The 27465-nt window shown below is 47.1% G+C and overlaps 1 protein-coding gene across 3 annotated transcripts in view; it reads left to right on the top strand.

Moving 5' to 3' along the window:
• The window catches only part of Fndc1 (fibronectin type III domain containing 1), an 84193-nt gene that overhangs the window by 14234 nt on the left and 42494 nt on the right, over positions 1–27465 (top strand). For 2 of the 3 annotated variants that reach the window (XM_077801952.1, XM_077801951.1), the window contains exons 2-3: positions 25946–26152; positions 27291–27389. In XM_077801952.1, the coding sequence (XP_077658078.1) occupies positions 25946–26152; positions 27291–27389 (306 nt within the window). Of the gene's footprint in view, positions 1–9993; positions 10189–13196; positions 13284–13717; positions 13787–25945; positions 26153–27290; positions 27390–27465 lie in introns of all 3 variants that reach the window. The other variant, XM_026393854.2, reaches the window with a different exon arrangement.

Raw genomic sequence — 27465 nt, 5'->3', positions numbered from 1 at the left:
TCCTGATCACACAATGTCCAATTAGTAGCCGCTTAGCACAGGGAAAGCTGGCTTCCTTGTGAACTTGGGAGCAGAGAGGCCAGGACTGGCTTGGGGACTTCTCAAGGACCTCAGGGACCCAGGAGTGCCCCATGTGCCTACTCTGCCACCACTGTCCATGTCATTATTCTCAAGCATGTCACCTTGTGTTGCAAGACGGCTGCTGCATCTCCATGTATCACACTGACATCCCAGGAGGGGAAACGGGGGAGGAAAATACAGAAGGCCACGAGCACATTGCAGGCGAGCCGACCCTCAGGATCCTTGGCTGGAAGTGATAACCTCGCCTTGTCCTTAGCTACACTCCTTTGCATTTGTCCTCACTGCGAGGGAAATTGACAAGTCACCCTGTGGGGACATTTGCCTTCCAGCCTATAAGGTACAGGAAGACATGGGACAAAGAAAATTCTGGCCCTGGCCTTGGGAGAGCCACATGGAAGTGTCCGCCATGGCAGCTTCTGAATCCCATGCTAGTGGATAAACTCGCCAATTAGGGAACTTGACTGGGAGTCGTCAAACCCCACTTAAACAGGCCAGAGAACATCTAGAGGGAGAAGCCAGATTTATTTAAGAGTATTTGTTGGACAAACTACAGTCAGTCCTTACTGATTTGAGAATTTCATTTTTGCTCTGCCCCTTGCTGTTTATTTCGAAATAGAATTCCTGGATGCTTCACTTTATGGTTAGGTTTTGTTTTTCTGCTTGGTTCTTTCCACATTAGAGAGGAGTGGGAGGGAGCGGATGGAGGGGTGATGTGGGTGAACTACATCAGTGGGCTCTCTTCCACTCCAGGTCCCCCCCCCCAGCACACACACACAAAGGAAGAACTTTGTGAGGTGCCATTAACCCTCGGGGTGACGCGGGTCCTTGGGACCAGGGGTTCTCACTGCCAGGGGCCCTGGCGAGGAGGCGGGGGCTCTCTCCCGGGACGCTCTCTCCGGGCTGCAGCAGTACCTGGCTGCCTCCTGCGTGACCAGCTTCTGTGTAGCAGCCAGGAGGAGCCGGGGACATGGGTGTTGATTGTGGTTTCTCAAGTTCAGGCGTCAGGGTCACCTTTTTGCTTGGCATGAGGCCACCTGAAACTCGCCAAGATGGACCATACTTCCACAGAGACAACAGAAGCAGTGGTGGCACTGACAGTCTGTGGGGACAGCAGTGTGTTCTGACATAAGATTGGCAAGGGGCTCCCGGTTTGAGATTTGGATAGTCACCATTGGGCTTCTTTGAGCTGATGAGGGAAAAATGTGATCCACCATTGTATCCAGTGACATTCAGCGCCTGCAAGAGCACATTGGTATGTACTGGGATTCGAGCTCCTTGTTTGAATAAAATGATGCTTTGTTGTTATGGAAAAGCTGGAAAATGCCAGAGGGGCTGGGAACAACCTCAGGGAATTCAGGTTTAGCAGCCTCAGCTGGAGAGGTGAGCCTGTGGTCCAACAGGCTCCTGTGTGCACCACGGAGAGCTGATGGCAGCCGGGAGTGGGGGTGTTGTAGCCCAGGCCCTTCTGAGTCTCTGAAGCTGTTCAGCGGTGCACACCACCCGGTCGAGATAGATGCACTCTTATTTAGTGGGGTGGGAAGACTAGAACCGTCAGTCAGCGTTCTCTGGAGAAATTGGGGTTTGAGGAATACAAACCAGGGGACGTCTGCACAGCTGGGCTGTTTCCTGGGCTGTCCTTGGCCTCCTGGGGGACCCGGACATCTGCTTGTCTTGATGTTTCTTTCTGACTGACAACAGCCCTGTGTGGCTTCCCCTTGGTGGGGTCAGCGGTTTGGTGTGCAGAACTCTCTGAGCTCCCTGGAGTGTTTTCTGAGTTCAGGCCCCAGAGACCCAGAGTTGGATCCCTAAAAAACCAGCGTGGAAACGCTGTAGTGCAGCCTGCGGAGCCCGTGCATGCTGGGAGTGTCGACACAGGGGCCAGGCGATTGTTTTAATCCTCAGTCTGTCTACCCAACACCGCCTCCCGGGGAAAGTGGGCCATCTGTGCATTTGTCCCGTGTTCCTTTTATGTCACACGGTCACAAAACAGCCTGTCCTTTCCAGGGTTCTTTTCCCCCTTTGGTGGGGGAAGGGGAGGTCATGATTATTTAGCAAATACGATTCCAAGATCCATTTGAAAAATCATTTAAAATTCAGTTGGTCCTTTCCGTGTTTTGATAACTTGTTGACAACCTTCTGGAGACTTCTGAATTTTTGAATTCTCCTGCACTCTCGTGTATTATGTGGGTAACAGCCGAGTTTCCCTCCCTTTCCTCTCAGAGTCCCGCATCCCATGGGTTTCTATGCCCAGGTCGGGCTGTAATTTCAGGACATCCTAACCTTTTCTGGCTTAATCTCCTGGATTTTTGGTCGAAGACTCTTACTTACACTGAGACCTGTGTTTTCCTCATTTTCGAGTCTGGGAATTATTTGGCGGTTTCCAGTGGAAAGTAAAACTTGAATTTCAAACACAGATGAAGCGGGGAGCCTTGTGCAAACATGAAGGTTTCGTTGCGTTAGAGAGCGGTCTTGGGTGTACTTGAGAAACAATTCTGGCCTTTTCTTTTGAGTCTTACCAGGCTGGTCTACTTGAAGAGCCCTTGCGTTCCTCTGGGAGACTTCTTTGTAACTGAGGCTGTCCTCACCTGCTCCGGGCTGGGTGGGCTGCAGTTGGCTCAGTGGGGCAGGGCCGTCTCTGCAGCCGGTGTTGGCCTTCATTTCTTTGGGTGGGTCTACACTGGCTTAGGGGTAGATTCAAAAGGTTATTTTTGACTTTCACAGGAGATTTTACTGAAAGTAGAATGAGCTGGCCCCATCCCTTGGGCGTCTGGTGAGGGCCCTGATGACTGCACCGCAGCATGGCAGAGGAGGGGTAAGGGCACCGGCCTCTTGCAGAAGTGCCAAGCATACGCCTGGCCTCGCCTAACCACAGCCCACTCTTGGAAAACTAACCAGGAACTATATTAATTCAAGTACTATGTTAATTCTTCTGAAGGGCATGCACCAGTGACCTAACTACCTCTCCCTAGGCTCCACCTCTTAAGGGACCCACCACCTCCCACATTGCCACTTGGGAAACCAAGCTTCAGCCCACGAGCCGAGGGGGAGACTCTCCAGTCAGATCCAAACCACGGCGACTCTAACCATGGCCCACGCTCTCTCTTCATCCCCAGTCCCCTCTGTGTGCGACACCAAGAGCTGGTCTCACCAAGTCCCAAACCCCCCTTTATAGCCTCTTGAACAGAGATCAAAGGCAGCAAGTCCACTGGAACTCTGGGCCCTTTGGGGTCATGTGGTCACAGGCCTGTTGCCAGAAGAACTGGGGGAGGCTTTGCTGGATAGACAGAAATAACGGGTACCTTTTACAGAGCTCTTTGGATTCTTTGTTTTTAGAGAGATTTTTAGGGCTTGGAACTGAAAAGATGGAGGCAAGTGGGGAACTTTGGATCCGACTCTTCTTACTTTGGGGCATCCTAAAGGGAAAAGTGGAGGAGGCTGCCGTTGCTGAGGAGCCCTGTCCCCATCTGGGCACTGAATGAATTGCCTCTGGCTGGGGCCAAACAGATTAAGAAGCAGGAAAGATATTTAGACTTCATTTTGTTTATCTTAAGCTATAAGACAAAGAATGTGTTACTTTTGGACTTTAAATGTTACTTGGGAATTTTGTGATGGGGGACTTATATGAAAATTGGGACTTTTTTATATTGCTGGTCTCACATGATTAGAACATAACCGTCATTTCACCGCTTGAATTCTTGTGGTCTCTTTTGGGCAGCACAAACTGGGCAAAGTTTGGGACTGGAACAGAACAGGCCAGGAGTGGATTTTGTCCTATTGGTCACCTTGGCTTTGGAGTTGGCTAACAAGTGAGCCTCAGTCATCTCGGAGCCTTCTGGGGTCTGGAGGGTGGGATTCCCTATCGACAACCCCAGGAAGACCCGGGCTGGACATTGATGGATATGGGGGTGGCTCCTGAAGTTGGGGTGAGCTCTTCCTGATCCTTACTCTGAGGGGCTATTGCAGATGGGCCACAGGTTGATCATCACACCCAGTGGGGGCAGAGCGAGCCAGCCAGCGAGGAACATGAGAGGGTGTTAGGAGGACTTCCATTCTCCTGTTTCACCAGGAGCCATCACTAGAGTGACACCTCTGGCCTCTCTTCTATCCCATACTCCTCTGCTCCATGGCGGGTAGAGAGAGTTCGACCTCCGCTGCATGACTTCCTCTACCTGGGGATGTTAATGGATGGAAGCCACAGGCTTGTGTTTCTCCTCGGAGGGTCTTCTTTCCTGTGGGTGGCTGCATTCGGCTCTGCTCTGGCTTCCAGGTGACTGGCCACGTTGGGGCGCAGGCCCGTGGACTCCTGTCCCTGCCTGGGAAGCAGCAGGCTCAGCACCCCGTGGCCCAGAGCTGCAGTGGGGAGACAGGGAGCACGCACAGCAGTGGGGTGGCATGTTAGAACCACATCCTCTGATTAGAGTTTATCAGCAATAAACCTGCTGCTTTGATTTCTGATGTCTTTATCTATTTCCCCCGTGGGGTATTGAATTCAAACATTCATCATAAACAATTTCAGACTCCGTGCTTCAAATTCAGGAGAAACTGCTGCATACAAACTTTCAGTTTTGGTGTGTAGTTTGTATTTATTGGTGCAGTAGAACCATATAGGTCCCTTTTTATTGCTTGTTCAAATGTGTACTGCTCGCTATTTGAGATTTAACCAGTGGTTTTAAGAATCAGGGACTTGCATCGTACAGTATGACCAGGAGCAGTAAGATGCAAAGAGTATCTCGAATCTACTTTTCAGACTTGATTTTGAAATCCAGTCAAACCAACTTTTAGTTCTTTAATTTTCTTCATAAATCTTTGGTAGAAAAGTGAAAGAATAAATAACATTTATTTTTCTTACCACTACTGCATTAGTAATTGACTCAGAAAATATTTGGTTCTACCCAGCCGGCATGGTGGTAGGGGATTTTCCTCCCTCAGCTGTGGGTTTTAGCTTCAGTATCTGGAATGATCATGGCAGTGGAGGCTGATCCAGTGCAGTTGCAGAAAGTAAAAACCTTGCAGGTTTATCAGCTGCTACTAGTTTCTAGATGGTGAGTCGTGTACCTCATACTTACTGAATGCCAACCCTGCGTCAACACTGTCAAACGTTAGGTCCATTTAGGGGCAGCCTAAAATCAGCCAGCTTCAAAGTTACAGTGGAGCCAAACCAAGGGTCTGAGAAAGTTCTTCCTTTGCTTCTCCCTGGGCTGTTATTGCTCTTGGAATTCCTCTTTCCCTCCCATCCACATTCCTTTCTTCTTTTACTAACCTGGAGAGCTTAATGAAGTCACTATATGGCTTTAAAAGAAATGAAACACAATAAAGAAACAAACCAGTGGAAGCAAGCTTCTGTTATGGATAACAGCCCCTATGCAGGGCTTCCCAGGACCTGTGTCACCTGTGATGTATTTTACAACTCTGGATTTTCCTTCTCGAGAAACTGCCCTTGACAGAGTTTGTTTCATCCGTGTGGATGTGTCTGGGCACTTGGCGATGGTTCTGAGCGTCTGACTTGGGTGCTTGGGTGGTAAGGGCTGAACCAAGTGATTGAGCAGCAAGGTTCTGAGTTTCATTTTCAACAGGTTCAGCTGGACACTCACATGGGACTTCCATAAAGGTGTAGGGAATACTGGTGTGGACTGATGAGTCTAGAAACAGGGGTGTGCAAGTCATCAGTTTTGCTAGTCTCTGGGGTCTGGGTAGCACCCACATTGCCCTCCCCAAAGCCACTCTGGGGTGGGTCTTTGTAACCTCTTGGAGCCTAACCCAAGGTTCTTCCAGAATCTTTGGGTCTCTCAGGGAAGGGAGTGAGGTCTGGGTACAGGATATGGTTCCTTGGCAAATCTCTATCCTTGCCTTCAGGCTGGGATGGCTCAGTTCTTTTCCATACTTCAGCTTTTGTCTTAATTTCTAGACTCTCCTCAAGGACCCAGACTCACAGAGGAGCAACTGGATTGAGACTGAATGTCAGGAGGTCATCTGGATCAGCAGCTAAGGGGTTTCTCCAGGGGTTCAGGTTGAGGGGGCTTCTGGCCACTGACAGTCTGGCCAGCTGAGTGGAGTGTGTGTGTGTGTGTGTGTGCGTGTGTGTGTGTGTGTGTGTGCGTGTTTCCCCACACAGTGTTTTTCAAAAGTGGAAGTCATTACCAATAATGTAAAATCGAGAGATTTCACACAAAATCAGGATTTCTAGTTTCTTGGAGTTGGGGGGAACAAAGCCAAACAAAAACACAGAATATCGGATAACCTGGGCCTCAGTTCCTTTTTGTCAACAGGAGCCTGAGCCTGAATGTGCTTCAGGTGGCAGGTCCACTCTCCGTGGGGTGTCCCCCTTTCCTGTCTTCCTGCCCTTGTGGGCATTGGAGCTGGAGGCCCTGAGGCTCCTCTCATTAGTGTGACATCCTTTGATCCAAGCTATTGAAGTCAGTGCTGAGTGTGGTCACAGAGGACGTCAGAGGGAGAAGAAGAGGGAGGGGCGGGTGAGATATTGTGCTCCACTGGCTCCCAAGAGTGGAGCCTGCAGAGGTCGGTCAGGTTGGCCCTGAGGACTTGGGTCAGGGCTCAGGCTTCCTGAGGAGCCCATCAGCTCTGGAGAAGTTCTTGAGTCCTGTCTGCTGACCCCTCCAGGGACAGGCATTGCAGAGGTGTTAGAGTCTACCCCTCTCCTTGAGCGCACGATCCACACTCTGACCCTGTAACCAAACTGGCTTCTGCAGGCCCTCTGGGGTAAGACCTGGAGTGGAGCTAGACCAAAGTGTGGCCCTCGAAGCATCCTTATTTTCCATTCCCAAACAAGCCAGTGGACGTCTCCCGGGAGCCACGCGCAGGGATGTCTAGGCTGGCATTGCTGAGTGTCTGAAAGATCACTGAAGCATTACTTTGCCACTCGGCACCTGGCAAGTGTTCTCCAGTCTGGATAAATTTACTGGTATGAATTATGCCGTGGCTCTGTGCAGTATAAAATTGTTGGAGTCCTAGCAGACTCTTGCTGGCTGCTCTTCTGTCTGGAGCACCTTACCATCTGTCTCCATTCAGAGACAGCCTTGAGTGGGGAGTGGGGAAGGACATGGGCAGGAAATTCTTTTTATTTAACCCTAAATCCCTTCAGCTGCAGCTTAAGCCTATTTCCTAATCTTGCGTGCTGCGGAGATGCAAAAGCAGCAAGTCCTGGTCCTACCTGTCACACGCCTGCTCTGTGAAATCAGCCCCAAAGGTCCCCCCATGAGGCTTTTAATTCCTGGAGTACTAACACTGGGTCTGTCCCTTTCTATTAAGAGTCGTGGTTCGTGAGACATGCAGCTTTAAAGAATGTACCTAGTAGCATCTTCGACGAGCTTCCTGAAAACACTTACCAAAGGCTGCAGGTCTTCTTGTTAGAAGACAGGAAGGAGGGTCTGGGCTGAATTTCTAAGAATATTTAAAAGTAAAATAAGGATCCTAGGTGTCGTGTGTCTTGTTCGGACTCCTGGATGGGTGTGTGTGGCTCTTCTGATGCTGGATTAGTGCATCCGTTTGCGAACTCACATGTGAGTTACCAATGATCCTATGCTGTGTCCAAGGGTAAATGCAAGGCTGCTATGGTTTGGATAAATCCCTCCAATTCCAAGTGTTAAAGGTTTGAATCTCAGCCGTGGAGATGTTGGGAGGTGGTGGCATCTTTAAAAGCTGGTGCCTAATGGAGGTTTTAGGTCCCTGGGGGCAAGCCATTGGAGGGAATGGTGGGGTTCCAATCTTTTCCTCCGTTTCTCTTTTATTTCCTGGTCACCATGAGGTAAGCAGCTTTGTTTCACCATGTGCTCTCACCAGATGAGCTGCCTCACTACAGATCCAAGAACAAAGGGGCCAATCAATCATGGATGGAGACTTCCAAAACCATGAGCCAAAGAAAACCTTTTCTCTTTAGCAGTTGAATATTTCAAGTGTTTTGTTATAGTAATGGAAAGTTGACTAACACAAAGACATAGCAGGGAAGAAAAATGAGTATATTTATATTGTTCTTCTTTTTCAGATAACAGTGATAAAAAATTAATATTTTTCTGGCCTCGGTGGTTGTGCACTGATTGAATCACTAGTGCCGGGAAGTGTTTGGGTTTCATAGCTCTCACGTTTCACAATGTCTGTTGAAGAGTGGACTTCCCTTACGGGAGCTTTGTAATTGAATTGTAAAGATAAGTGTTGTTGGTGTTTTCACGCATTCATTTTCTTTCAATCACGAAAACTGCTTCCCTTTGCAGTTTTTGGACATCTTGCTTTGCTTCTACACACCTTTCGGTCCGTATGAGATGTTGGATTCCTGAAATGATTCTGCTGAATTTTCTTGTAGGCAAAGAAGGGCAAAAGAAAATTATAGAAGGGTAGGCAGGATCACACATTTAAACTGCCCAGAAGTGGCTGGCATGCCGTCTCTGTAGTACCAGTTTTCTCACCTGGGTTCCTCCATCACTGTATCACAGGAAGCTCACGTCTGGAGTTGGGAGGGGAGGTTTTGTGGATTTTGGTCTGTGCCCACAGTCTAACACCATGCTTTTGTCTCTTCAGTGGACATCCTTTCTCTAACCCTGCAAAATCCATCAGGTTCCTACCCTTCGTTCATGCCTTGAATTTCTCCAGCTAGTTCTCTCAGGAGCTCTCTCCTTACCCCTGGTTTGACTTGAGATGCAGCAGGGCTGTCGGGAACAATGACACATATGTTAGAGTTGTCTGTATTTGTTCTATTTGGAATTTTCTATTAAATTTAATTTTCAATTAAACCCACATTCTAACCAATGTATGTGCCATCCCTTTATTTTATGGGATTTCAGATGAAGTTTTCTTAATATTACTAAACTTAAGGTTTTCTTTTGTTCTCTAGGTTATTTTTTTTCCAGTTTTTAGAGTGCCTGGCATTATTTCCCCCCAGTGTCAGGGTGTATTTGTTGTTGGTGGTTGTTTTTAATTACAACTACATTCTGGGCCTGGTTGGGATGTGCGGAAGGTTCATCAAGGAGAGGGAAGATGAGCCCTGAAATAGCTCATCTGTGCAGAACTCTTCAGCACACCCCTAAGTATTCTGCCAGGTGATCTTGGTCTTAGGCCTCGACACCAATTCTTCCTTGACCCTGGCATTATTGAATAGTCATTTTCACATCCAAGTTGGCCGAAAATTTGTTCGACTGTTGCATGAATATTCAGCCCTTATTTACATCACCTTGCTTTACAGTATCAGTTATCTACAGCGAGCTGAGAGGTCTTGTTGGACAAAATGTTTCTTTTCATTTTGGTAAATTTGAAAATCAATATTTGGTTTTAGAACCTCATATCTGAAGGTTAAAAAAGTAACGGTGCTTCTCTTGAACGTCTTACTGACAAAACATGGAAGCATTTAAACTCAGTGTCTGCAGGTAAAGCCAGAGTTTTACTTCCCTGTCAAGCTGGTGATGGTTTGGGTTTGTTTTCTTTGTGGAAATGAGTTACTTCTGTTATCTTACTTTGAATACAATTGGTATTCTTCCTGATCACAGTATTTGGGTTATTCTTCTCAGAGGTGTTTTAAAGACTGTCCAACGGATCATACTAAATACTAAGAACTTATTTAATGTATGAATGCCTCTGGAGAATTGTCAAATTGCTGATTGGTTTCTCTCGCTCTGGCATGTCAAAGTCATCAAGGCAGAGAATGCCTAGCATTTATTCTAATTCATTCCACTTTTGGTTTAAATTTACCACCCACAGCTATCCAAAATACAGAGAAAGCTGGGGGGTTTGGTATGTTTGTTTTGCCGTCACACTGTAGCAATGTGCAAATACGACTGCACTTGGAGTCTTTAGGATCAGACAGAGGAAAGCCGTTGACTTTTTTGCTAATGCTATCAGAGAACTCTCAACACGATTCTTTCCCCAACCTGCCATTACCTGAAGTTGATAGTTGCGCTGTTTGCATAGTTGACCACCCACTGAAGCCAAGGCACGTGAAACTGCTGTCCACTAAAATGGGCCTGAAAGTCACGTGGGACCCACCCAAAGAGGCTACCAGTAGACCCGTGGAGCATTACAACATTGCCTATGGAAAGTCCCTGAAAAGTCTTAGATACATCAAGGTGAATGCGGAGACACACTCCTTCCTTATTGACGACGTGGGTAAGTGACCCTGTGCTCTTGCTGCCAGTCAGAACTAACTGTGTGCCACATCTCAGGATGACTATTTGCAAGACAAAGTATGGCCGGGATCTCTGGGGATGAGAAGCCAAGTGCTGCGACTCTCTCATCAGGAGTCTGGCCTGGGCTGACTTAACTCCTGCTCCCAGGCATCAAGTATTCCTCTCCAAATTAAAATTGCAAATGATTTTTGGTTTAAGAATGTGCTTTTGGAAAATGCATCGGTCCTTTTTGTCTTATAGCAATGTGATTACCTGACAATTTGGTAGCCTAATCTGGAAACTTCTAATTTCTAAACCATTTTATAATTAGGGATAATTCAAATACAGCTGATTCTTGAACAACATGGGTTCAAACTGTGCAGGTGCACTTACAAGTGGATTTTTTTTTTTTTGTTTTGAGATTTGTGACAATTTGAAAAAAACTTACAGAAGAACTGAGATCCTAAAAATATCAAAAAATTTAGGAAAAAGTTGGGTAAACATTGAATGCACAAATTCAAGAAGATAGTCCACATATCATTTATAACCATAACATACATGAATCCATTATTAAAATTTGTCAGAACTTAACACAGATAAACTGTACATGACAGTTTCTCTTTACAGTAAGAGAAATCTAAACAAAGTAAAGGTTCGGTATTAAAATATATCTGTAGAAAACTAATTGCAGCACACACAGTGCTACTGTAATAACACCATGGCCACCTCCTGTTGCTATCAGGGTGAACTCAGGTGTGGCCATGTCCTTTTAGGATGCCACCATGTACCACTCCTCATTTCCGTGTGAGCAGTTGTCTCCTGTGTAAATTGTGCGTCACAGAAAAAAGTGATCTCTCCAAGTTTTTGCTTATTTTGTCACCATATGTGGTGCATACAATATATAAATTATGTGCTCCTTGACCCTTTCTGTTGTTGATAAGGTTTCTGGTCAACAACAGCTTCTTACTAGCTATGTTTGGGGGAGGCAAAGTTCTATGTAGATTTTTGACTTCACAGGGCTCGGTGCCCCGTCCCCTTGGTTGTTCAAGAGTCAATTGTAACACATCTTTGTAAAGGTGCACGTGGAAGGTCATGCTAAGCTACAGCTGGTTAAAGATGTGATCTTTTTACCCACTTAAGTTTCATTTTCAATTTGGTCCTGGAGGCTGGGAAGATTCTGAGCCTCACTCAACGTGTGTTGTCCTCCAAGTGCACACGTGGAGGTCTTAGACTCGGGCTTGGAGCTGCCTCCTCCGCCTCCCTCTCCTTTGGACTCCAGTATCTTAAACTCCATTGGCTTCGGCTCAACCTGAAGCTGGGTCATAAGGGAGTGACGGAGGGTGGCACAGAGATGACCAGGTGTCCCCTGGGCCACGTGAGTGCTGTCGTCCTGGGTGGACCACAGTCAGGTGAGGCTCCCCAGCACCCATCCCTGGCCTCAGCTTGCTGTACTGGTTCCTCCTCCACCTCCTGCACTGGACAATTAGGTTTTCTGGGTAGCAGAACAGAGACTGTGTAAGGGAGATGAAGGAGGCCAGAATCCACTCCTCCTGGCTTCAGCTAAGCAGGTATTTCCTCGAATCTCTTCTGCATGGTGTGGCCACCCCCCATCCAGCTTCGAGGTTAACGGAGATTCTGTCAGTGAAGGCCTGGGCAGGGTCACATCTACTCAAACCTTGAGTTGTTATGATTGCTGCAGAGAAGGAAAACATGTTAAAAGAGAGTGGTAGAACTTGCTGGAAGCCAGTTTCTGATGAGTTAAATGTAGGGATTCAGACACATGTGGATTAAATTTTTTTGAAATACAAATAAGCTTAGAGTGCAGAAAGTGCCTGGCGAAGCAGGGTTTTGCATCCTGTCAGAACCTGGAGCACTTCCCCACTAGTTTGACAGTTCATGCCAAACCCCAGATGCCACCAGGCCCTGCCAGATTCAGACAGAAGTCACACCAGGCTTGAGCAGAGTAGGTGTCCCAGACGGTGTCATTCCAGTGGCTGGCGCGGAGCCTCTGGATTGAGAACTGAATGAGGTGGTGTTGAGGAAGGCTCCTGGCTATGAGAAGGGCCACGTCATCACTGCCGTACACAGAGCTGATGCTTACCTCTCTGACCCTCATCCCCTGTGATGTCCATGAGCTTCCATCTCTTTGGGGAATGGGCCCCTTCACTTATTTTGAGGAAAACTGAGTGTTATTAGGGTTTTGCTTTTCAAGCTGCAAGTTCAGGGGGCACCCTCTTTGTAACAGGGCATCTAGGTTTCCTGTTGCACCCCAACAACTTCAGTAGGTCAGTCAAAGAGAGGTCTGGTATTTGACCTTGACCTCAATACAAAAATCAAAAAGTGAAGCCCAATTATTTTAAGTAATCAAGCATTTCCAAGATTCCAAGAAATATATATATATATATATATATATATATATATATATATATATATATTTTACTAGCGTTTTGTTGAAATGGTGAAAAACAACATGAAGGCAAAGTCTAGGGATCATTTTACTGTGAAAAGGAAAATTTCCCGAAGCTTTATGTAGTGCAACGAAGAGTTCCCATGTGCCATGTTTCATGAGTTACATTGACATTTTCTTTCTTACTTTTTTTTTCCTGGAAATTTCAATTTGGAACTTCCAGGGGGAAATATTATTTATAGTTTTTGACAGTGTATTTTCAAATAGCAATAAGTGAACTGTGAGTTCCTATTTCTTACATTGATCTTAAAGTTAAAATCCCTAAGTGCCCTTTTTATTGACCGCTTATGAATCCAGATTTATTGCACATGCCTCGTACTCTGTACTAAATGCAGTTTGTGTTTGGGTCTGGCGTGTCTCAGCTGCGTGAGAAGAATGTTAGTGATTTGAGTAAAAACCATGGAGAAGGCTATCTTAGACTTGTCACTTAATTCAAACCTTTATATTTAGTTATAAAGCAAATAAGGAAGATGATTAGTGAGTCAAACTGTGTGATGCTTGGAGATTTGCAACGGTGGCTTGATATGAACCGTATGTTTCAGAGCCGGGGGTAGTGTACTTTGTGCTGGTTACTGCAGAGAACCACAGTGGAGTGAGCCGACCAGTTTACAGAGCTGAGAGCCTGCCTGGTAAGTCTCCTCTAGAATCAGAGGCTGTAGTTTTGTAACTTAGAATGGGAGAGACCCCCCCACACACACACTTTTATCAAATCTATATACATTTTGAATATGGAAAGGATTCCCAAGCAAGACCTTTTTAGATGTGCAGAGCAAGTCAAAATATAAAAAACTAGGAGAGACTTATCCCTTCTTTTACAATAGTTTTAAAGTAGGTTATTGGCCTTTTGTCTCCATTTTCTTTTCGATACTCACTAGAATAAACCCTGTGCAGAAGACCAAACATGGACTGTCCATAGGCTCAGGTGTGGAGCCACTCACATGGCCCCAGGCAGATCCTTTTGAATACCTGGAAATATCATTGAGACTCTACAGTAAGGAAACACTGAAGTATGGAAACCCAGTAGCCTTGTTTCTAACCATCCAGTTGCATTTCCCTAATTCAGGAGGTGAATGGATCAAGATTGATGGGCCCTCCCTTAAGGGTCCAGCATCATTTAATGAAACCATCACAGGTACTTGCTCCCTGGGTTCATGTCTTCACTGAAGCATCTCCTCTCAAGAGGGCTGTGCTTCTGTCACACACATGTGCTCACAAACCTTCATTCGTGCCCATCGCTAAACTAACACACGTGCCACACAGTCTCGGTCGATGTGTTCTGTGCCTGGTGGAGCAGACTGCAGCAGTGTTGCTCATTGCTCGTTGTTCCTCGGTGTCCTTGTGGTGGTGGGGGGTGGGGGAAAGCATCTGCATCTACATCTGGGGAGATTGTCACCCTGTTAACCGGCAAATATGGTGGTCGAGATGGTAGTACTGGCCCGTGGAGGATTTTTACAACTCTTACTCTTGTGAATGGCATAAACAAATGGAACCCACAAAGCAGTGGCTCTTATTGGCTAATATGTGGCATCAAGTCTTGCTCTCTTTCCTGACAATCTTTGGATATTTTCTTATGCGTTGGATAACCTGCCTTCCATCTCTGCTCCATATTTGTATATATGTGTGTGGTATCATTTGGATGTTGATGTCGTCTGGTCATATTGTTTTACTTATTGAGAGAAGTGTTGACATTTCTTGTGTGTTGTTTCTTGAATATGTTTAATTGATGGTGAAAAAATAATACACAATGAATGCAGTTATTTCACGACGTGGCTGGGTGTTATCCCAAGACAATATGGTGAGGAATCATGTTTTATTTTCATGCACCATGTTTTTAAATACATCAGTCTGGTGTTGTTGGGCAGAAAAAGGTGAGTATGTTGAAACTAATGACCATATGATGTTTCTCAAATCTGTTTTGCGGGTGTGGATGGTTTAAGAATCTCTTTAATATAAATGGGGTAGAAGAAGAAAGCAGTCAGCAAAGACAGCTGGCTTTGGGGTGAGGTGATACGTTCTTGTTCAGATATGACGAACTCGAGGTGCCTGTGGGGCGTGGTAGTGGGGAGGTCTTGATGGTGTTTGGAGTGAGGAAACAGGAGTTGGAAGAAGGAAGGGAGAGCTAGACATGGATTTAGGGTCATGCCATGGGGGGAGACTTGAAGCAGAAAGAGTACAGAAGTAAGAGAGGCTGGGAAGAGAGAAGGGCAGGAGGCCAGGCATCGAACTTGGAAATCCCCCTTCACCTGCAGAGGACAGGTTCCAAGACCCCAGTGGATACCAGAAACGAAGATACTACTGAGGTTTATGTATTCCATTTTTTTGTTATATGCACATATCAATGATAACTTTAACTTATAAATTAGATGCAAGAAGAGGCTAATGACAATAATTAATAATACAACAGCTTTAACAATACACTGTAATAAAAGCCATGTGAATGCAATCTCTTTCTCCCTCCCTCTCTCAAAGTAGTTTTACTGTATTCCCCTTCTGTGATGATGTGAGATGGCCCAATGCCCACGTGACTAGAGGAGGTAAGGTTTATGGCCAAGGCACCGTGATACAGCCTGAGGCTATATGCAGGCATTACTTGAACCAAAGCACTGTGGTATTTGTGACAGCCAACCTGACAGTCCAGAAGGCTAAGTGAATGTCTGGAGAGTAGTGTATACATTATGGATATGCTGGACAAAGGGATGATTCAAGTCCTGGGTGGGATGGAGGGGGATGACCTGAGATTTTGTCACATTGTGTAAAATTGAGTGCAATTTAAAACATGAATTGTTTCCATTCAATAATTTTGCGCCACAGTTGACTACTGGTAATTAAAACCTGGAAAACAAAACTTTGGATAAGAGAGGCTACTGCATGCTTGCAATATGTGCAGAATGGGAAAGGATGTTTAATTCAGAGGTGCTTACATGTTATCAGACTCACATAAACATTTTACTGATGGATATACATGCCTTGTGTATGAATCTTTTATTTTGTAATGTAAATAACCATTTATTTTTTACAATCTCTGTGATAAAGTCTTCTTAATGACCTTAGTTTTAGAACAAGTAATTTTCTTGCTTTTTTGTAGGTAATTAATTTCTCTTGCTTTCTTTCCTAGAAATGCATGCGGGTGTGTGCATGTGTGTGCATGTGTGTGTATGCATGCATGTGTGTGTGCATGTGACCCTTCTGAATAAGTAAGTGTCGCAGAAATCCTGGGTGTCAGGGATTATAATCGGATTGGGTTGTGGCTCATGGCTGGTTGTATGTCTGATGAGATTATTTAACCCCTCTGTCTGCAGGAGCTCCGTGGGCTGTGGTTGCCAGAGCACTCTGCTAGAAAACACGATTCTCCATTTGTTATATAGTATGATAAAAAAGATACTAGGAGAAATTGCTAGCTAAAGCCTCTTGCACATGTGATAGAAGGCACAACTTAAAACACAAGACAATCTGCCGATATCTGTGATGCATATACTTGGTTAAAGTGCTCCAGGAGAAAAAAAATCACATTGTTATAGAAAATAACATGATTAATTTATAAAATATATTGATATATTAAATTATCAATGTATTTATACCTTTATTTTTGAAAAAAAATGCTGTGCTTTTGTTCTGAGAAATGGTTAAATATATAATAATTTTGTCAAAGTACTCCGAATTGTACTTCTTCATTCAAAGGAAGGGATTTGTCCTGTGTAGCATGAGCACGGCCGCCTGGTGTGAGGCCTGGAGGGGTTTGTCTGTGTCTGGAACTGCAGCCTTTCCTGTTCTTCAGGGCTTTCATTCTGCTAGAAACCGAGGCTTGAGTTCAGATTCCAGAAGGCCTCGTTTGGTTGGCTTGGACCTCTCTGGACTGAATTATCTTTGCCTAAAAATAGGATGTTGGTGATTTAACTAATTCCTCTAGTGCCTGCGCTTTTCCAAGCACAGGTTCTTCTGCTGGAGATACACAGGAGCAGGACAGACAGGAGCTCACCCGACAGAAACTTATATTTTAACAGGAAAGAACATGGTAAATAAAAAAGCAAAAAATAATGTATATCGCCTGCTAGTTTGCTAGGGCAAAGCACCCCAGCCTGGGGGCTTAGACAGCAGCAGTTTATCTCAGGGGTTCTGGAGTTGAGCAGTCAATGTGCCTGCGGCAGGATTGGCTTCTCTGAGGCTGCTCTCCTTGGATGAAATGCAGATGGCACCTTCTGGCTGCATCCTTGCGTGGTCCTTCCTCTGTGGGCTGTATGCCCTGGGGTCTCTATGCATCCAAATCTCCTCTTTTTATAAAGACACCAGTTGTATTAGTGTACCCCAATTGTCTCATTTTGACTCAAATTACCCTTAAAGACCCCATCCCTAATGCAGTCCCATTTTGAGGTACTGGGGTTAAGACTTCAACATATGAATGGGGGGAAGGAGATGATTGAACCTAGAATACAATCACAAATTATTTGAAAAATAATCTGCACTGTGACCTAGAACAAGCAAGTGGGGAGCTCTGGGCTTGGGAGCCCAGTGATAAGATGGTGACATCAAGGTGAAACCACGCAGGTGTTGCGTTCCATGAGTAAACACTCGGGGTCACTCCAGGTGAACTGGGCTGCATGAAATAATCACACAGAGACCAAGAAATACCTTTTTCTTTGGGTCCTGTGACAGCTCCTCTGACCTTAAGTGTCTGTGAAAAGAGAGAGAGCCATTGGAATTCTTTATTCCTATATAGGGAACACACAAGGGGAGGTTCCATGAAACATTCTATCCCAAAAGGGCAAAGGGGTAGGATTACAAAGGAACAGGTGAGTGTCGCTCAACCCCTCTGGGTGCCGCCTACTCCTAGGGCCACGCCTTGTGAGATTTGTTATCCGAAGGGAAAAGCCCGAGTCCTGAGTCATGGCACTACCACGCCAGACTACGGTGATCTTTCAGATCCTCGTGGTGCATCAGGACTTAAAAGTGTGTGCATTTGGAGGGGCTCCCCACGTGCAGGGATTTTCATGATGAATCTTGTGAGGAGGAGGAAAGAACATACTAGAGAGTTCTGGAAGGTTCACAGGATATCAGTGATTGATTGACTCTCAGATCGGTCACTTGTCCAAATAGAAAAACTCTCAGGACTTAGAAATGAGATGAAGCAAAACTGCCACTTCAGGGCAGACGTTTGGGCTTCCTGCAGAGCGCGCACCCGTCCCAGTCAGGAAGTTTCTCCCTCTTGTTGGGATGTAGACCTATATCCTTGTGCTGACATGGGGACAAGATGACCCACTGCTCACTTACTGGAATACTAGTATCCAGCATCTCTGTAGACTTCTTTTTCTGTGAGCTGTTTAACTTTTTTCTGTGGCTGCATTTGGGGCAACGGGGCCAGGCAGAGCCAGGCCCCAGGGGTCAGGATGGGGACATGTCCCAACTTTGCTACTGACCAGCCCACAGATTTGGCTGGGCCAGCTCTTCTGCTTTTGCCAAAATTTTCATGTTGGAAACCATGTTAGACTCTGGTTAATTTTAGCTCTTAATATACTCAGATCTATTTTTAATGACTTTTATAATTTTCTAAAGATCTAGATCTGTGCTTTTCTCAAACTGTGGAGGTAACCCCATCTAGTACTAAAACAAAAGACTGCTTTTTGCTTTTTGTTTCTTGACATTTTATTTTAGTTCATGGAGGCTGCTGACTTCCTGGGCATTAAGTTGGACTCAGGATGAGTGGAGAGTCCACAGCTTCCCTGGCCCTTTCCTGCCAGCACCTGGGTGCTGTGTACCTGTGGTCCCTCCTTACTGTACCACCCCTGGCCTCTGCCTATGTCCTGACTCCAGCGCACTTGCCTTGTGATGTGTTTTTCCACCAGGCGTCCGGGCCATGTTTGTATCCATGGTAATGGACTATTTGATCTTCCTGCCTCCTGGTGTCTAATGACCACCTCCTGCCATAGAGTCCAGAGTTGGGGACCGAGTTGTTCCCTCCGCCATCTGGAAGTCTGAATGCCACTGTCTGAGACAGCCATGTCCCTTCTTCCATCTCTTGCTGGCATGAGCTTGCTTGCAGGCCTTGTCAGGCTCTGGATCTGCAGTCCCCAGAAGGCCAACTTCATACACAGAGCACAGTTAGACCCTGGGCAGGACGGCGTGAGGTTCATCTTTGGAACCCTAACCTAGCATTCCTTTAATCAGAAATGCCTGTGGGTTTACAACACGTGTGCCCCAAGCATGCATTCTCTCTTTTTTCTATCAATATTTCATCAAGATTTTCAGGGACATATCCTTGCCAGTTTGCTTAGATAAATATGACTGATGTGGAAATTGAAAACTCTGAACTGAGTATCTTGAGCCCATAATCTCCACACTTTGCATGTCTAAGAGAGACAAAGTACAGACCAGGAGCCGCCCTGCCCCTGAGGAAGGCCAGAGCTTCTTATCTAGATCTCTGCAAATTCATGTATTAGTCCTAAAAGGAAGCCCTGTCTATTTAAGGTTATCAACCTGTTGCCATTATGTAATGGCATCTTTCATTGCAAATGATCTCTCCTTTCCTTGCTGCCTGACCCTCAACTCCCACCACTGTATTAGGGGGTGGATTGGGCCCGGGATAGGAGCCAGTGGCCTGGGCTAGGGAAGGGCTACCCCAGAGCTCCTCTTGCAATGGCTCAGTGATGTCTACATCAGAATTACAAGGACATTGGCAACTGGCATTGATCTTATAGATAAGCCACTGCCCTGGATGGGTCAGAGAACCTAGCCCTGTCTACACAGTGGTAGGACAAGGGAGATGCCCCCAAAAGACTTGCAATCTGTGAAAACTGAGAGACACATTCAAGTAGGCAGTCACAGAGCCTTCTGGTTCTTGCTAGGAACAAGGGTTTCACTGCCAGCCTAAGCAGTCCCCTGCTGTCATTAATAGTGATGGTTGTGTCTGCCATCAACTTGGCATCCTGAGACCTAACACAGCCTCAGTCCTAGACGGTGAGTGAATTCATGGGCGCAAAGTAATTTTCACGGATATTCCTAGGCTCTTGATGTTGAGTCTACCAGGGTCAGTTTCAAAGTCAGCAACTGATTGACAGGATGACATCCTGGAGCCACCAACATTATAATTCTTAGAACTTCAGAGAACAGAGTAATATCAGGAGTCCACAAAGGCATGAAGGAACTGTCCACCCCTGTGGGCAGTGTTCTCTTGAGGGCCAGGCACTGAAAATGTTATTTTAAAGTTTAAAATGAGCACCACAATATTATGGAGTAGTCTACAAAACTCAAATGCAATCTTCCCCCCACACCCCGTCCTGAAAATTGAACACAGGGGTGCTATACTGAGTCACACCCCCAGCCCCTTTTATTTTATTTTGAAATGAGGTCTAGCTGAATTGCTGACTCTGGCTTGAACTTGCGATCCTCATTCTCCCGAGTCGCTGGGATTACAGTTCTGCGCCACCAGACCTGGCTCAAGTGAAAATTTGAGATAAAAACAAAGACTGTGAACAAATTGCCTTGCTCCAGGACTCTGCAGATCAAGTTCATTTTCTTTGCTGTTAGGTAAACTTTGGTGAAAAGGTTGAGGAAAGCTTGGTTAAGTGATCAAGCGACGCAGCCCTTTCCCTGTGAAACAAATAGACAAAGCCACCTGGTGGAACCCCAGTGGCCCTAGGTGGCTCCAGGTGTCTGCTTTGTTTCTGAGAGGGGCCTGGCCACTTTCTCTCCTCTTTTCTATGCACTGACTTTTATGTATAGGCCTTTCCTGGCTTCTTCACCCCATGACATCCTGGATGTTCCTGCAGGATCTTAGTAGGGGGAAGAGGGTCTCTGCGTACTCGGCCGTCCCAGGGAGCCTCAGAAACCTGGAACTAAGGCCTTCATGCTGGCCGGTTTGTCTGAAAGTCTGCGTGCCCCAAGCATGCATTCTCTCTTTTTTCTATCAATATTTCATCAAGATTTGCCAGCTTGGGGAGGTCAAGTTCTTATTTTCCTCGTTTCTCTTGTCCATCCTGCTCCTAAGACCTTCTCTCCTCTCCAAGCCCTGAAAATGCAGCAAGGCTTTACTGACCCCCGGCACTGGCCGAGGGGTGCCGTCCGGTGTCTCTGAGGGTGGCGGGATGGGCGTGTGTGGCCTCTGGCTCTTCCTCCTCTGGTCTTCCCTGGGAGCACTAGGGATGCTTCTCCCTGTAAGAGGAATCAGGCATGGGAAGATCCCGATGGCACCTTGGGGCCGCAGGCCGCTGCGAGCCTGGTTGACAGCTCTGTATGCGGGATGCGTGGACCCTAGGGTCTCGGGTGCTGACCACCAGATCTTTCACCTGGGGCTTTCAGAGCCTCAGAGAACCTGCTCCCAGGGCTGGGCCATACCCGTGCCACAGTGTGGCCTGTGGAGACCAGCACTGCCACCACCAGAGCTTCCAAACGTGAACTGAAGGGGAGAGGTCTGGGGCTACAGATCCCACCGCCCGGCTCCCCCTCCAGCTCAGGGCCTGCATCTGCCGGGCTGGGACCTGTTCCCTCCACCTGGCTGAACCTCGTTGTCTTTGTCAGCAAACAGGTGGCTTGTGGGCTATGGTGAGGACCTGTGCCCAAGGGCCTGATACTGGTGGGTGACATCTGACGATGGATTCCTTTTCCCCTTGTTTTTGTTAAATAGCTGGGCTTATTTAAGCACCATGTGAAATCCACTAAGTAAACGGTGAAAAAGGATGGAGGTTATTTGTTAGAGAGGAAAGCGCGGCCCTTCAAGGACTTGAGAGGTAGCCCGGCCATGCATGGCATGACGCTGGGCTGCCTACACAGCATGCCCCTGGAGACATCCCGGCTGTGTTGGCTTGAGTAAGTCCCCAGCAGTGTCTCCTGATGGTGCGTTTCTCAGGACACGTCCCTGTTGTTGAGAGACACGATTGCATTGCAAGTATTAGGTGTGTTGAAAAGAGATTTCTGAATCCTCTCAGAGATGGCTCAGGAAGATCATGTGTCAGAATTTCCTCTGGAAGAACGAGCTCTAGACATTGGTAGACATTAGTGAGAGGCTGGTGTAATGAACCTTATCTCAGAGAAGCCAGCCAGACTGGGCCTGGGCCTGTTATCAGGGTGTTGAAACTACCAAGCCAGTGTCCTGTCTCCATCTGGCTGTGGATGTTTGGTGTTCGCTGCTCTTTAACACGATTCCCTCCCTTTCCTGCCCCCTTCCTTCTTTCTCCCCTCTGTGCTCTCCCTTCCTCATCTTGCCTATGCATCAGGGATGCACAGAAGGCCCAGAACCTCACCTGGTCCTTCCAGATGTGGGGATGAGGGTGCATTTTCACAAGCTGTAGGTGATTCTGAAGCACACCGACCCTTGGGCACCTGGTCTCTGGTGGAAGTGCCCAGCCTCCCTCCTGCTCTGTGGGCAGAGTGTCCACAGTTATATTGAAGTCTGATGCTGGGGATGATGGGGCAGAGGGTGGGCATCAAAGGCCCATGATAATGCAGGCCTGCTCTTTCAGCCATGGGGACAGGAAGAGGGCCATCATTGTGAAGTTTTGTGGTCAGCACAGTGGGCCATCAGACAAGTTGGTGGGATGATCCCTGGACTCCTCGAAGTCATGGACTGATACCTGCAGTGTGCTGGCCTTCTGTCACACCAGTGAAGAGTAGGGGAGTCGAGCATGTTAGATGTGGATGGAGATGAGGACTAGAGCTTCTGGTTCACGGGGCCAAAAAAAAAAAAAAAATCACATGGACGTGGACAGCTTCCTATTTGAGAAGGCTGTCAACACAAAGGGTTTGGGGCAAATTTCTTTTGCCCTTATCTGGTTTTCAGTGACCCTGTGTGCGAAGCTTAGAGCTAAGTTCTGTGACATGCTCCTGTTCAGAGGGGGCTGCCCACATGGGTAGCAGTCTGATGAAAGAAGGACTCCATTTTTGCCATTGCCACTGTGGTAGTCAGTTTTCTGTCACTATAACGATTTCTCAAGGTACCAATTTATAAGAGGAAAGGGGTTATTTTGGCTCACAGTTTGGAGCTTTGGAATTTAAAATTGGTTGACGCCACTGCTTGGGTCTGTGTGAGGCAGCACATCACTTGACAGTATATGTTACATGTGGCAGAGCCAAACCACCCACTCATGGCAGGGACACCTTCAGGGGCGAGCCCCCAGCGACTTCAAGACCTCATCTCTTAAAGGTTCCACCACCTTCCAACGGCTGGGGATCAGGACTTTAGTACATGGACCTTTGGCCTCCAAATAATAGCTACATAACCTAGCACGCTTAATGTCTTCGAGGTAGGAGCCTCAATACTTTACATGGATCATATTACAAAACCCAACATGATATATACACTGTTTCACGGAGGAAGAGACTGAGGGTGAGGAAGAACTCTAAAAGTCACCCAAAAGTAATAGATTTGATGCAGACTGAGTTTTGAGCTGGCAACAGCCCAGTTTAGAAGCAGCCAGGTTTAACCAGCATAGAATTGTAAGTGGGCAAAGCATCATGTAGAATTTTGAATTTTTTTTTTTTTTTTTTTACTGAAAAGAATAGATTTTATTTTGGACAACTTCAGAATATTTGCCCATTTTCAAAGCTGGTGGTCCAAGTCAGGAGAGAGATCCCAGTCCTGCCTGGCTTTCTGACGTCCACTGCAACAAGGGGTGGTGTGATAATTGCTGCGGAGTTCTGTTATTGACCAGCTCTGAGTATGGATTACCTGGTTCTGTTGGACCCAGAGCGACCCAGGGAGTGTGTCCTGCCAGGGCTGAGATGCACTCAGTGCTGGTGGATGTGGGCTTGCAGGCTCTTGGCAGTTGTGACTTCCTGTGTTGGAGATAAAAGACCTACAGAGATTTATTAGGACAGTTCAGAAGGCTTTGGTGGACTGTCCCACACAGCTTAGCCAAACACTTCAATCATTTAATTGCAAATGGATTTGAACCATATGGGGTGTGCACTTAAAAGAGGGTTACCAGATGATCTACAGAAGATGCTTGACAGTATATGTTACTCAGAATAATAAAGGGAATTTTCAAAAGTACTTGAAAAAAATGAGGTTGGTTTTCTAAACACAAAGATTTGAAAGAGGGGATTTTGTTTAGAGGGATGGCAGTTTGCTCCCGTTTGTGTTTTTACCCAGACTGCATGAGCTGCCTGGAGTCATGGGTCAGTTCAGGGGGGGGGGTCAGGGAGTCCTTGGCGAGAGCCCCTCTCCTGTCCTTGGCTACCTGCTTGGGACAGCGTCTGGTACATCATGTTCCATGCCTTCCATTCAAGGCGGTGGGTTACACTCTGCAGGGAGCCTGGGTTCACATCGGTGAGCAGAAGGGGCTGGGTGGCCAGGGGAAGAGCACACGGGGTGAGGACTGAGCTTAAATGGAAGGGGTATCGTTAAGAGGGGACACATTGGGATCAGAATGGTGGCATTTGCGACCCTGCTTGGCACTAAAGAGCTTTGTGACCTCAGGTCAGCTGCTTCTCCTCTGGGGACCTCAGTTTTCTCCTGGGGACGAGGATACCTTTTCTACTTTCCTTAGTGCTGTTCTAAGGAAGCAGAGCCTCCTACAAACTGTTGGGGTCCATGTGAAATTGACTGTGTTGGGTGTCGGAACTAGCTCAGCCCTGTTCCCCTGCATGGTTCGGCGTCCTGGCCCCATCCTTGGACCCCAGAGTGGAGTTGTTAGGCACGGGCTGGTTCCTGGGGTCAGGGACCGGCACTGAGTGATTGGCAAGCTGCTGCCCCTGCACTGGGCTGCGTGGCTCATGTTTGGTGGATCTGGTGGGCTTCAGGACAGAGCCCCAGACTGGGCACATCAGCAACAAGCTTACACCATCTGGGTCATACCAGCTCCTTGTCCTTGGAACTTGATGCCTTCCTCCAAAGGAGCTCTGTCCCTGTTGGAAGTTCCAAGGGACATTTAGCTTTTTATTGCTCCCGCCCCCCTCAGCTTTTTACTGTGGAGAGTCAGGGGTTACTGAGTCAGAATCTGATTTTCCTGAGCAGAGACTCCCCAAAGCCTAGTGGTCTCAGGAACACTGTGCCCACGCTACATGCTTGGCTGGAGAGGACACAGGACTGGCGCAGAACTGCAGGAGTGCCATCTCTGTGCAGCAACTTATTTTCTAGTTGACACAGAAGACCCAGGTAGTGTTTCCTTTTGCTGGACTACACTATTGGATTGAAAGCAAATGCCTTAAAATAGTTACTGTTTTGTGTATTTGGGGAAATATTTATTGACCATTACGTGTTAGTCTCTTAGTAGGGGAGTCCAGAGACCAGTCAAGCAATTCCAGCTGATCTACCCAAGGACACTCCTTGATTAGGTTCACAATGTTGGAGCCAGGTGTCTGGCAGAACAACCCTTTGCAATGGCTACTTGTTTATGTATTATTGAGCTCCAATAACTCGTGACATTAGTTTTGGTTTTTATGTCTTAGTTTAGCTGAGAATTTTCCAGATTAATAAGATTAGTCAGAATTGATGATGGGGTTAATGCAGTTAGCAGAAGAAGAATACTTGGGAAGTAACTGCTCACACAGTTAAAAAGATGGTTTCTAGCCTCCCCAGGGTTCGAATGTGGTCCACTGTTAGAAATGGGCAATGTGGTATGCTCGTGATCCATGACCCTTGTTCCCAGATGTATCAGCTCTGCCTTGATGTGGAAGCAAGACTTTAAGCACTGAGTGGTAGCCACTGGGCATGTTCCTTTGAGAGTACACAGTGAAAGTGTTTCTTGAGATGAGGCCGATCATCCAGAGGATTTCACGAAACTGATTAATTTCACAAGAAAATGACAGATGCTGAGGACAGCAGCAATGATGTGGCCTGTCCAGGGCTTTCCTGGAGGGATAGGACTCACATGTGGGAGAAAAATTAAGACCCCAAACAAATCAGTTAGCCTTTGGCTGTTAGTCATTGGTTGCTAAGGCAGGGGACCCTGACTTTTCAACATTACAGTGTAACAGCTTTATGGAAGACAGTTATAAATTTCACATAATGGGCCTCTGCCATGTTTTTACATTGACCTTTAGCGCTTGCCAGAGAATATATAGCTTTGGCCTCAGAGGACAAAAGGAAATAGAAGGAAGGAGACACTGTGAGGCGTCCAAGGCTTCTGGCACGGTTTTGGTTCTTGTTCTTAAGCTCTCTAGGTGTGAGAGGCAGGGAGGAACTTCGAAGGGAGTGCTGATACCCTTGGGGGAAAGGTGGTCTTTCCAGAATCTGTTACCCCCAAAAGGTCTGTTAGGCCCCGCTGCGAACTGCTGAGGTGCCACGTTTGCAGAGACTCCACCCCGCCATGGTGGACTCCACCTGGCTACTGTTTAATGGTCTCCATGTCATGTCCTTTTTAAGAGAAGGAAGCGCCCAACAAGCCCTTACGTGTGCGCGTCCGGTCCTCAGACGACAGGCTGTCTGTGGCCTGGAAGGCGCCGCGCCTGTCTGGAGCCAAGAGTCCACGCAGATCTCGGGGTTTTCTTCTGGGCTACGGGGAAAGTGGCCGGAAGATGAACTATGTTCCACTGGCCAGAGACGAGCGGACACACGAAATCAAGAAGCTCGGTGAGTTTGCCTGGATGGATGCTCAGCCCCGGACGGTCTTGGTGTTTGTTTCAATGCTCAGAACACTATTTCAGGCGTGAGGCTCATTTTCCAGGTATGACAGTGGTTGAAGTTATCCCTTTGCTCCATCCGCTGTCCCAGCCGCCACCATTTTGACCTCGATGATGACACCAGGCTGTCTTCTAAGGCAGCTTCCTCCAGTCAGGCTGCTTTTCTGCATGAGGGGAGGGGCTTTGCTTTCCTCATCTTGACTGTGTTCATCCCTGTTGTCTTTGAAATTTTGTCCTCGATCACGTTGGAATGTTGTGCCAGCCTTATCTCTTCCCAAGCCCTGAACTGGGTAGAGGAAGCCCAGCTGTGGCCACCCAGGCTGCATCTGCGGGGACTGGAGACCTTATGTGCACAGCCAGGCTGGGGGGTCCTGAGCTTTGCTGGCTGTATTTATGACAGGCCTGGACAGCGGATGCTGGCCACACTCCAAGAGGGGACTGCGGCTTCCTTGCCTGTGGAGACAGGGCTGCTCCTGCTCCTTCTCCTCCCCGGCCTCTCTGCCCACTTCCACCTGATGAATGGGAAGGAGCATTGGGTGGATGCTGCTGCTGCTGGGACCCTTCACGTCTCGTCCTCTTGGGGGAAGCCCAGCAATAAAGGACACATTCAAAGTCTTTCAATTGTTCTTAGCAGATCTTTAAGGATTTTGTCCTCGAAGGGCACAGCCTCCCACCATTCAGAGACATGTCCTGGCTGTTAACCCGGCTTGTCAGTTGTTCCTTTTCTTCTCCCTTCTTTTTGGACAGATAGAAACAGTGACTCCCTCTTCTGTCTTTTGGAAGTTAAAAGCAATTGGGGGAATTATGTGGGTAAATGTGCTTTTCATTTTTCTAAGCATAGTTTACCTCTCTTTCATCCTGATAATAAGCTAGAAATTCACTTTTCAGGAGTTAAAAGTAAAAATCCCATTTTCTAACATAATAGTGCTCCTTTTGAGATTACTTCCTACACTTGGTGGCCTCCTGGTTAGTTGTCCTGAAGAGGAGGGAAAGCCCCTGGAAGGTGGAATGGAACGGAGGGAAGGGGGGAATGCACGGGTGCTCCAGAGACGTCCAGCCGGCCTCAGGCCTTGCTGTTTGGTTCACAGCCTCGGAGTCCGTGTACGTGGTCTCCCTGCAGTCCATGAACTCCCAGGGCCGGAGTCAGCCAGTCTATAGGGCTGCCCTCACGAAGCGCAAGATCTCAGGTATGTTTCCCAGAATGCCTTTGGTGACCCCGCAGTCTAAAAATGTGAAGGCTGACTTGTTTTCACATGATGCTGG

This window comes from Urocitellus parryii, chromosome 8 (assembly GCF_045843805.1).
Source record: "Urocitellus parryii isolate mUroPar1 chromosome 8, mUroPar1.hap1, whole genome shotgun sequence".
Lineage (NCBI taxonomy): Eukaryota > Metazoa > Chordata > Mammalia > Rodentia > Sciuridae > Urocitellus > Urocitellus parryii.
The sequence above is the reverse complement of the archived record's forward strand: the minus strand, read 5'-3'. Positions and strand labels throughout refer to the sequence as shown.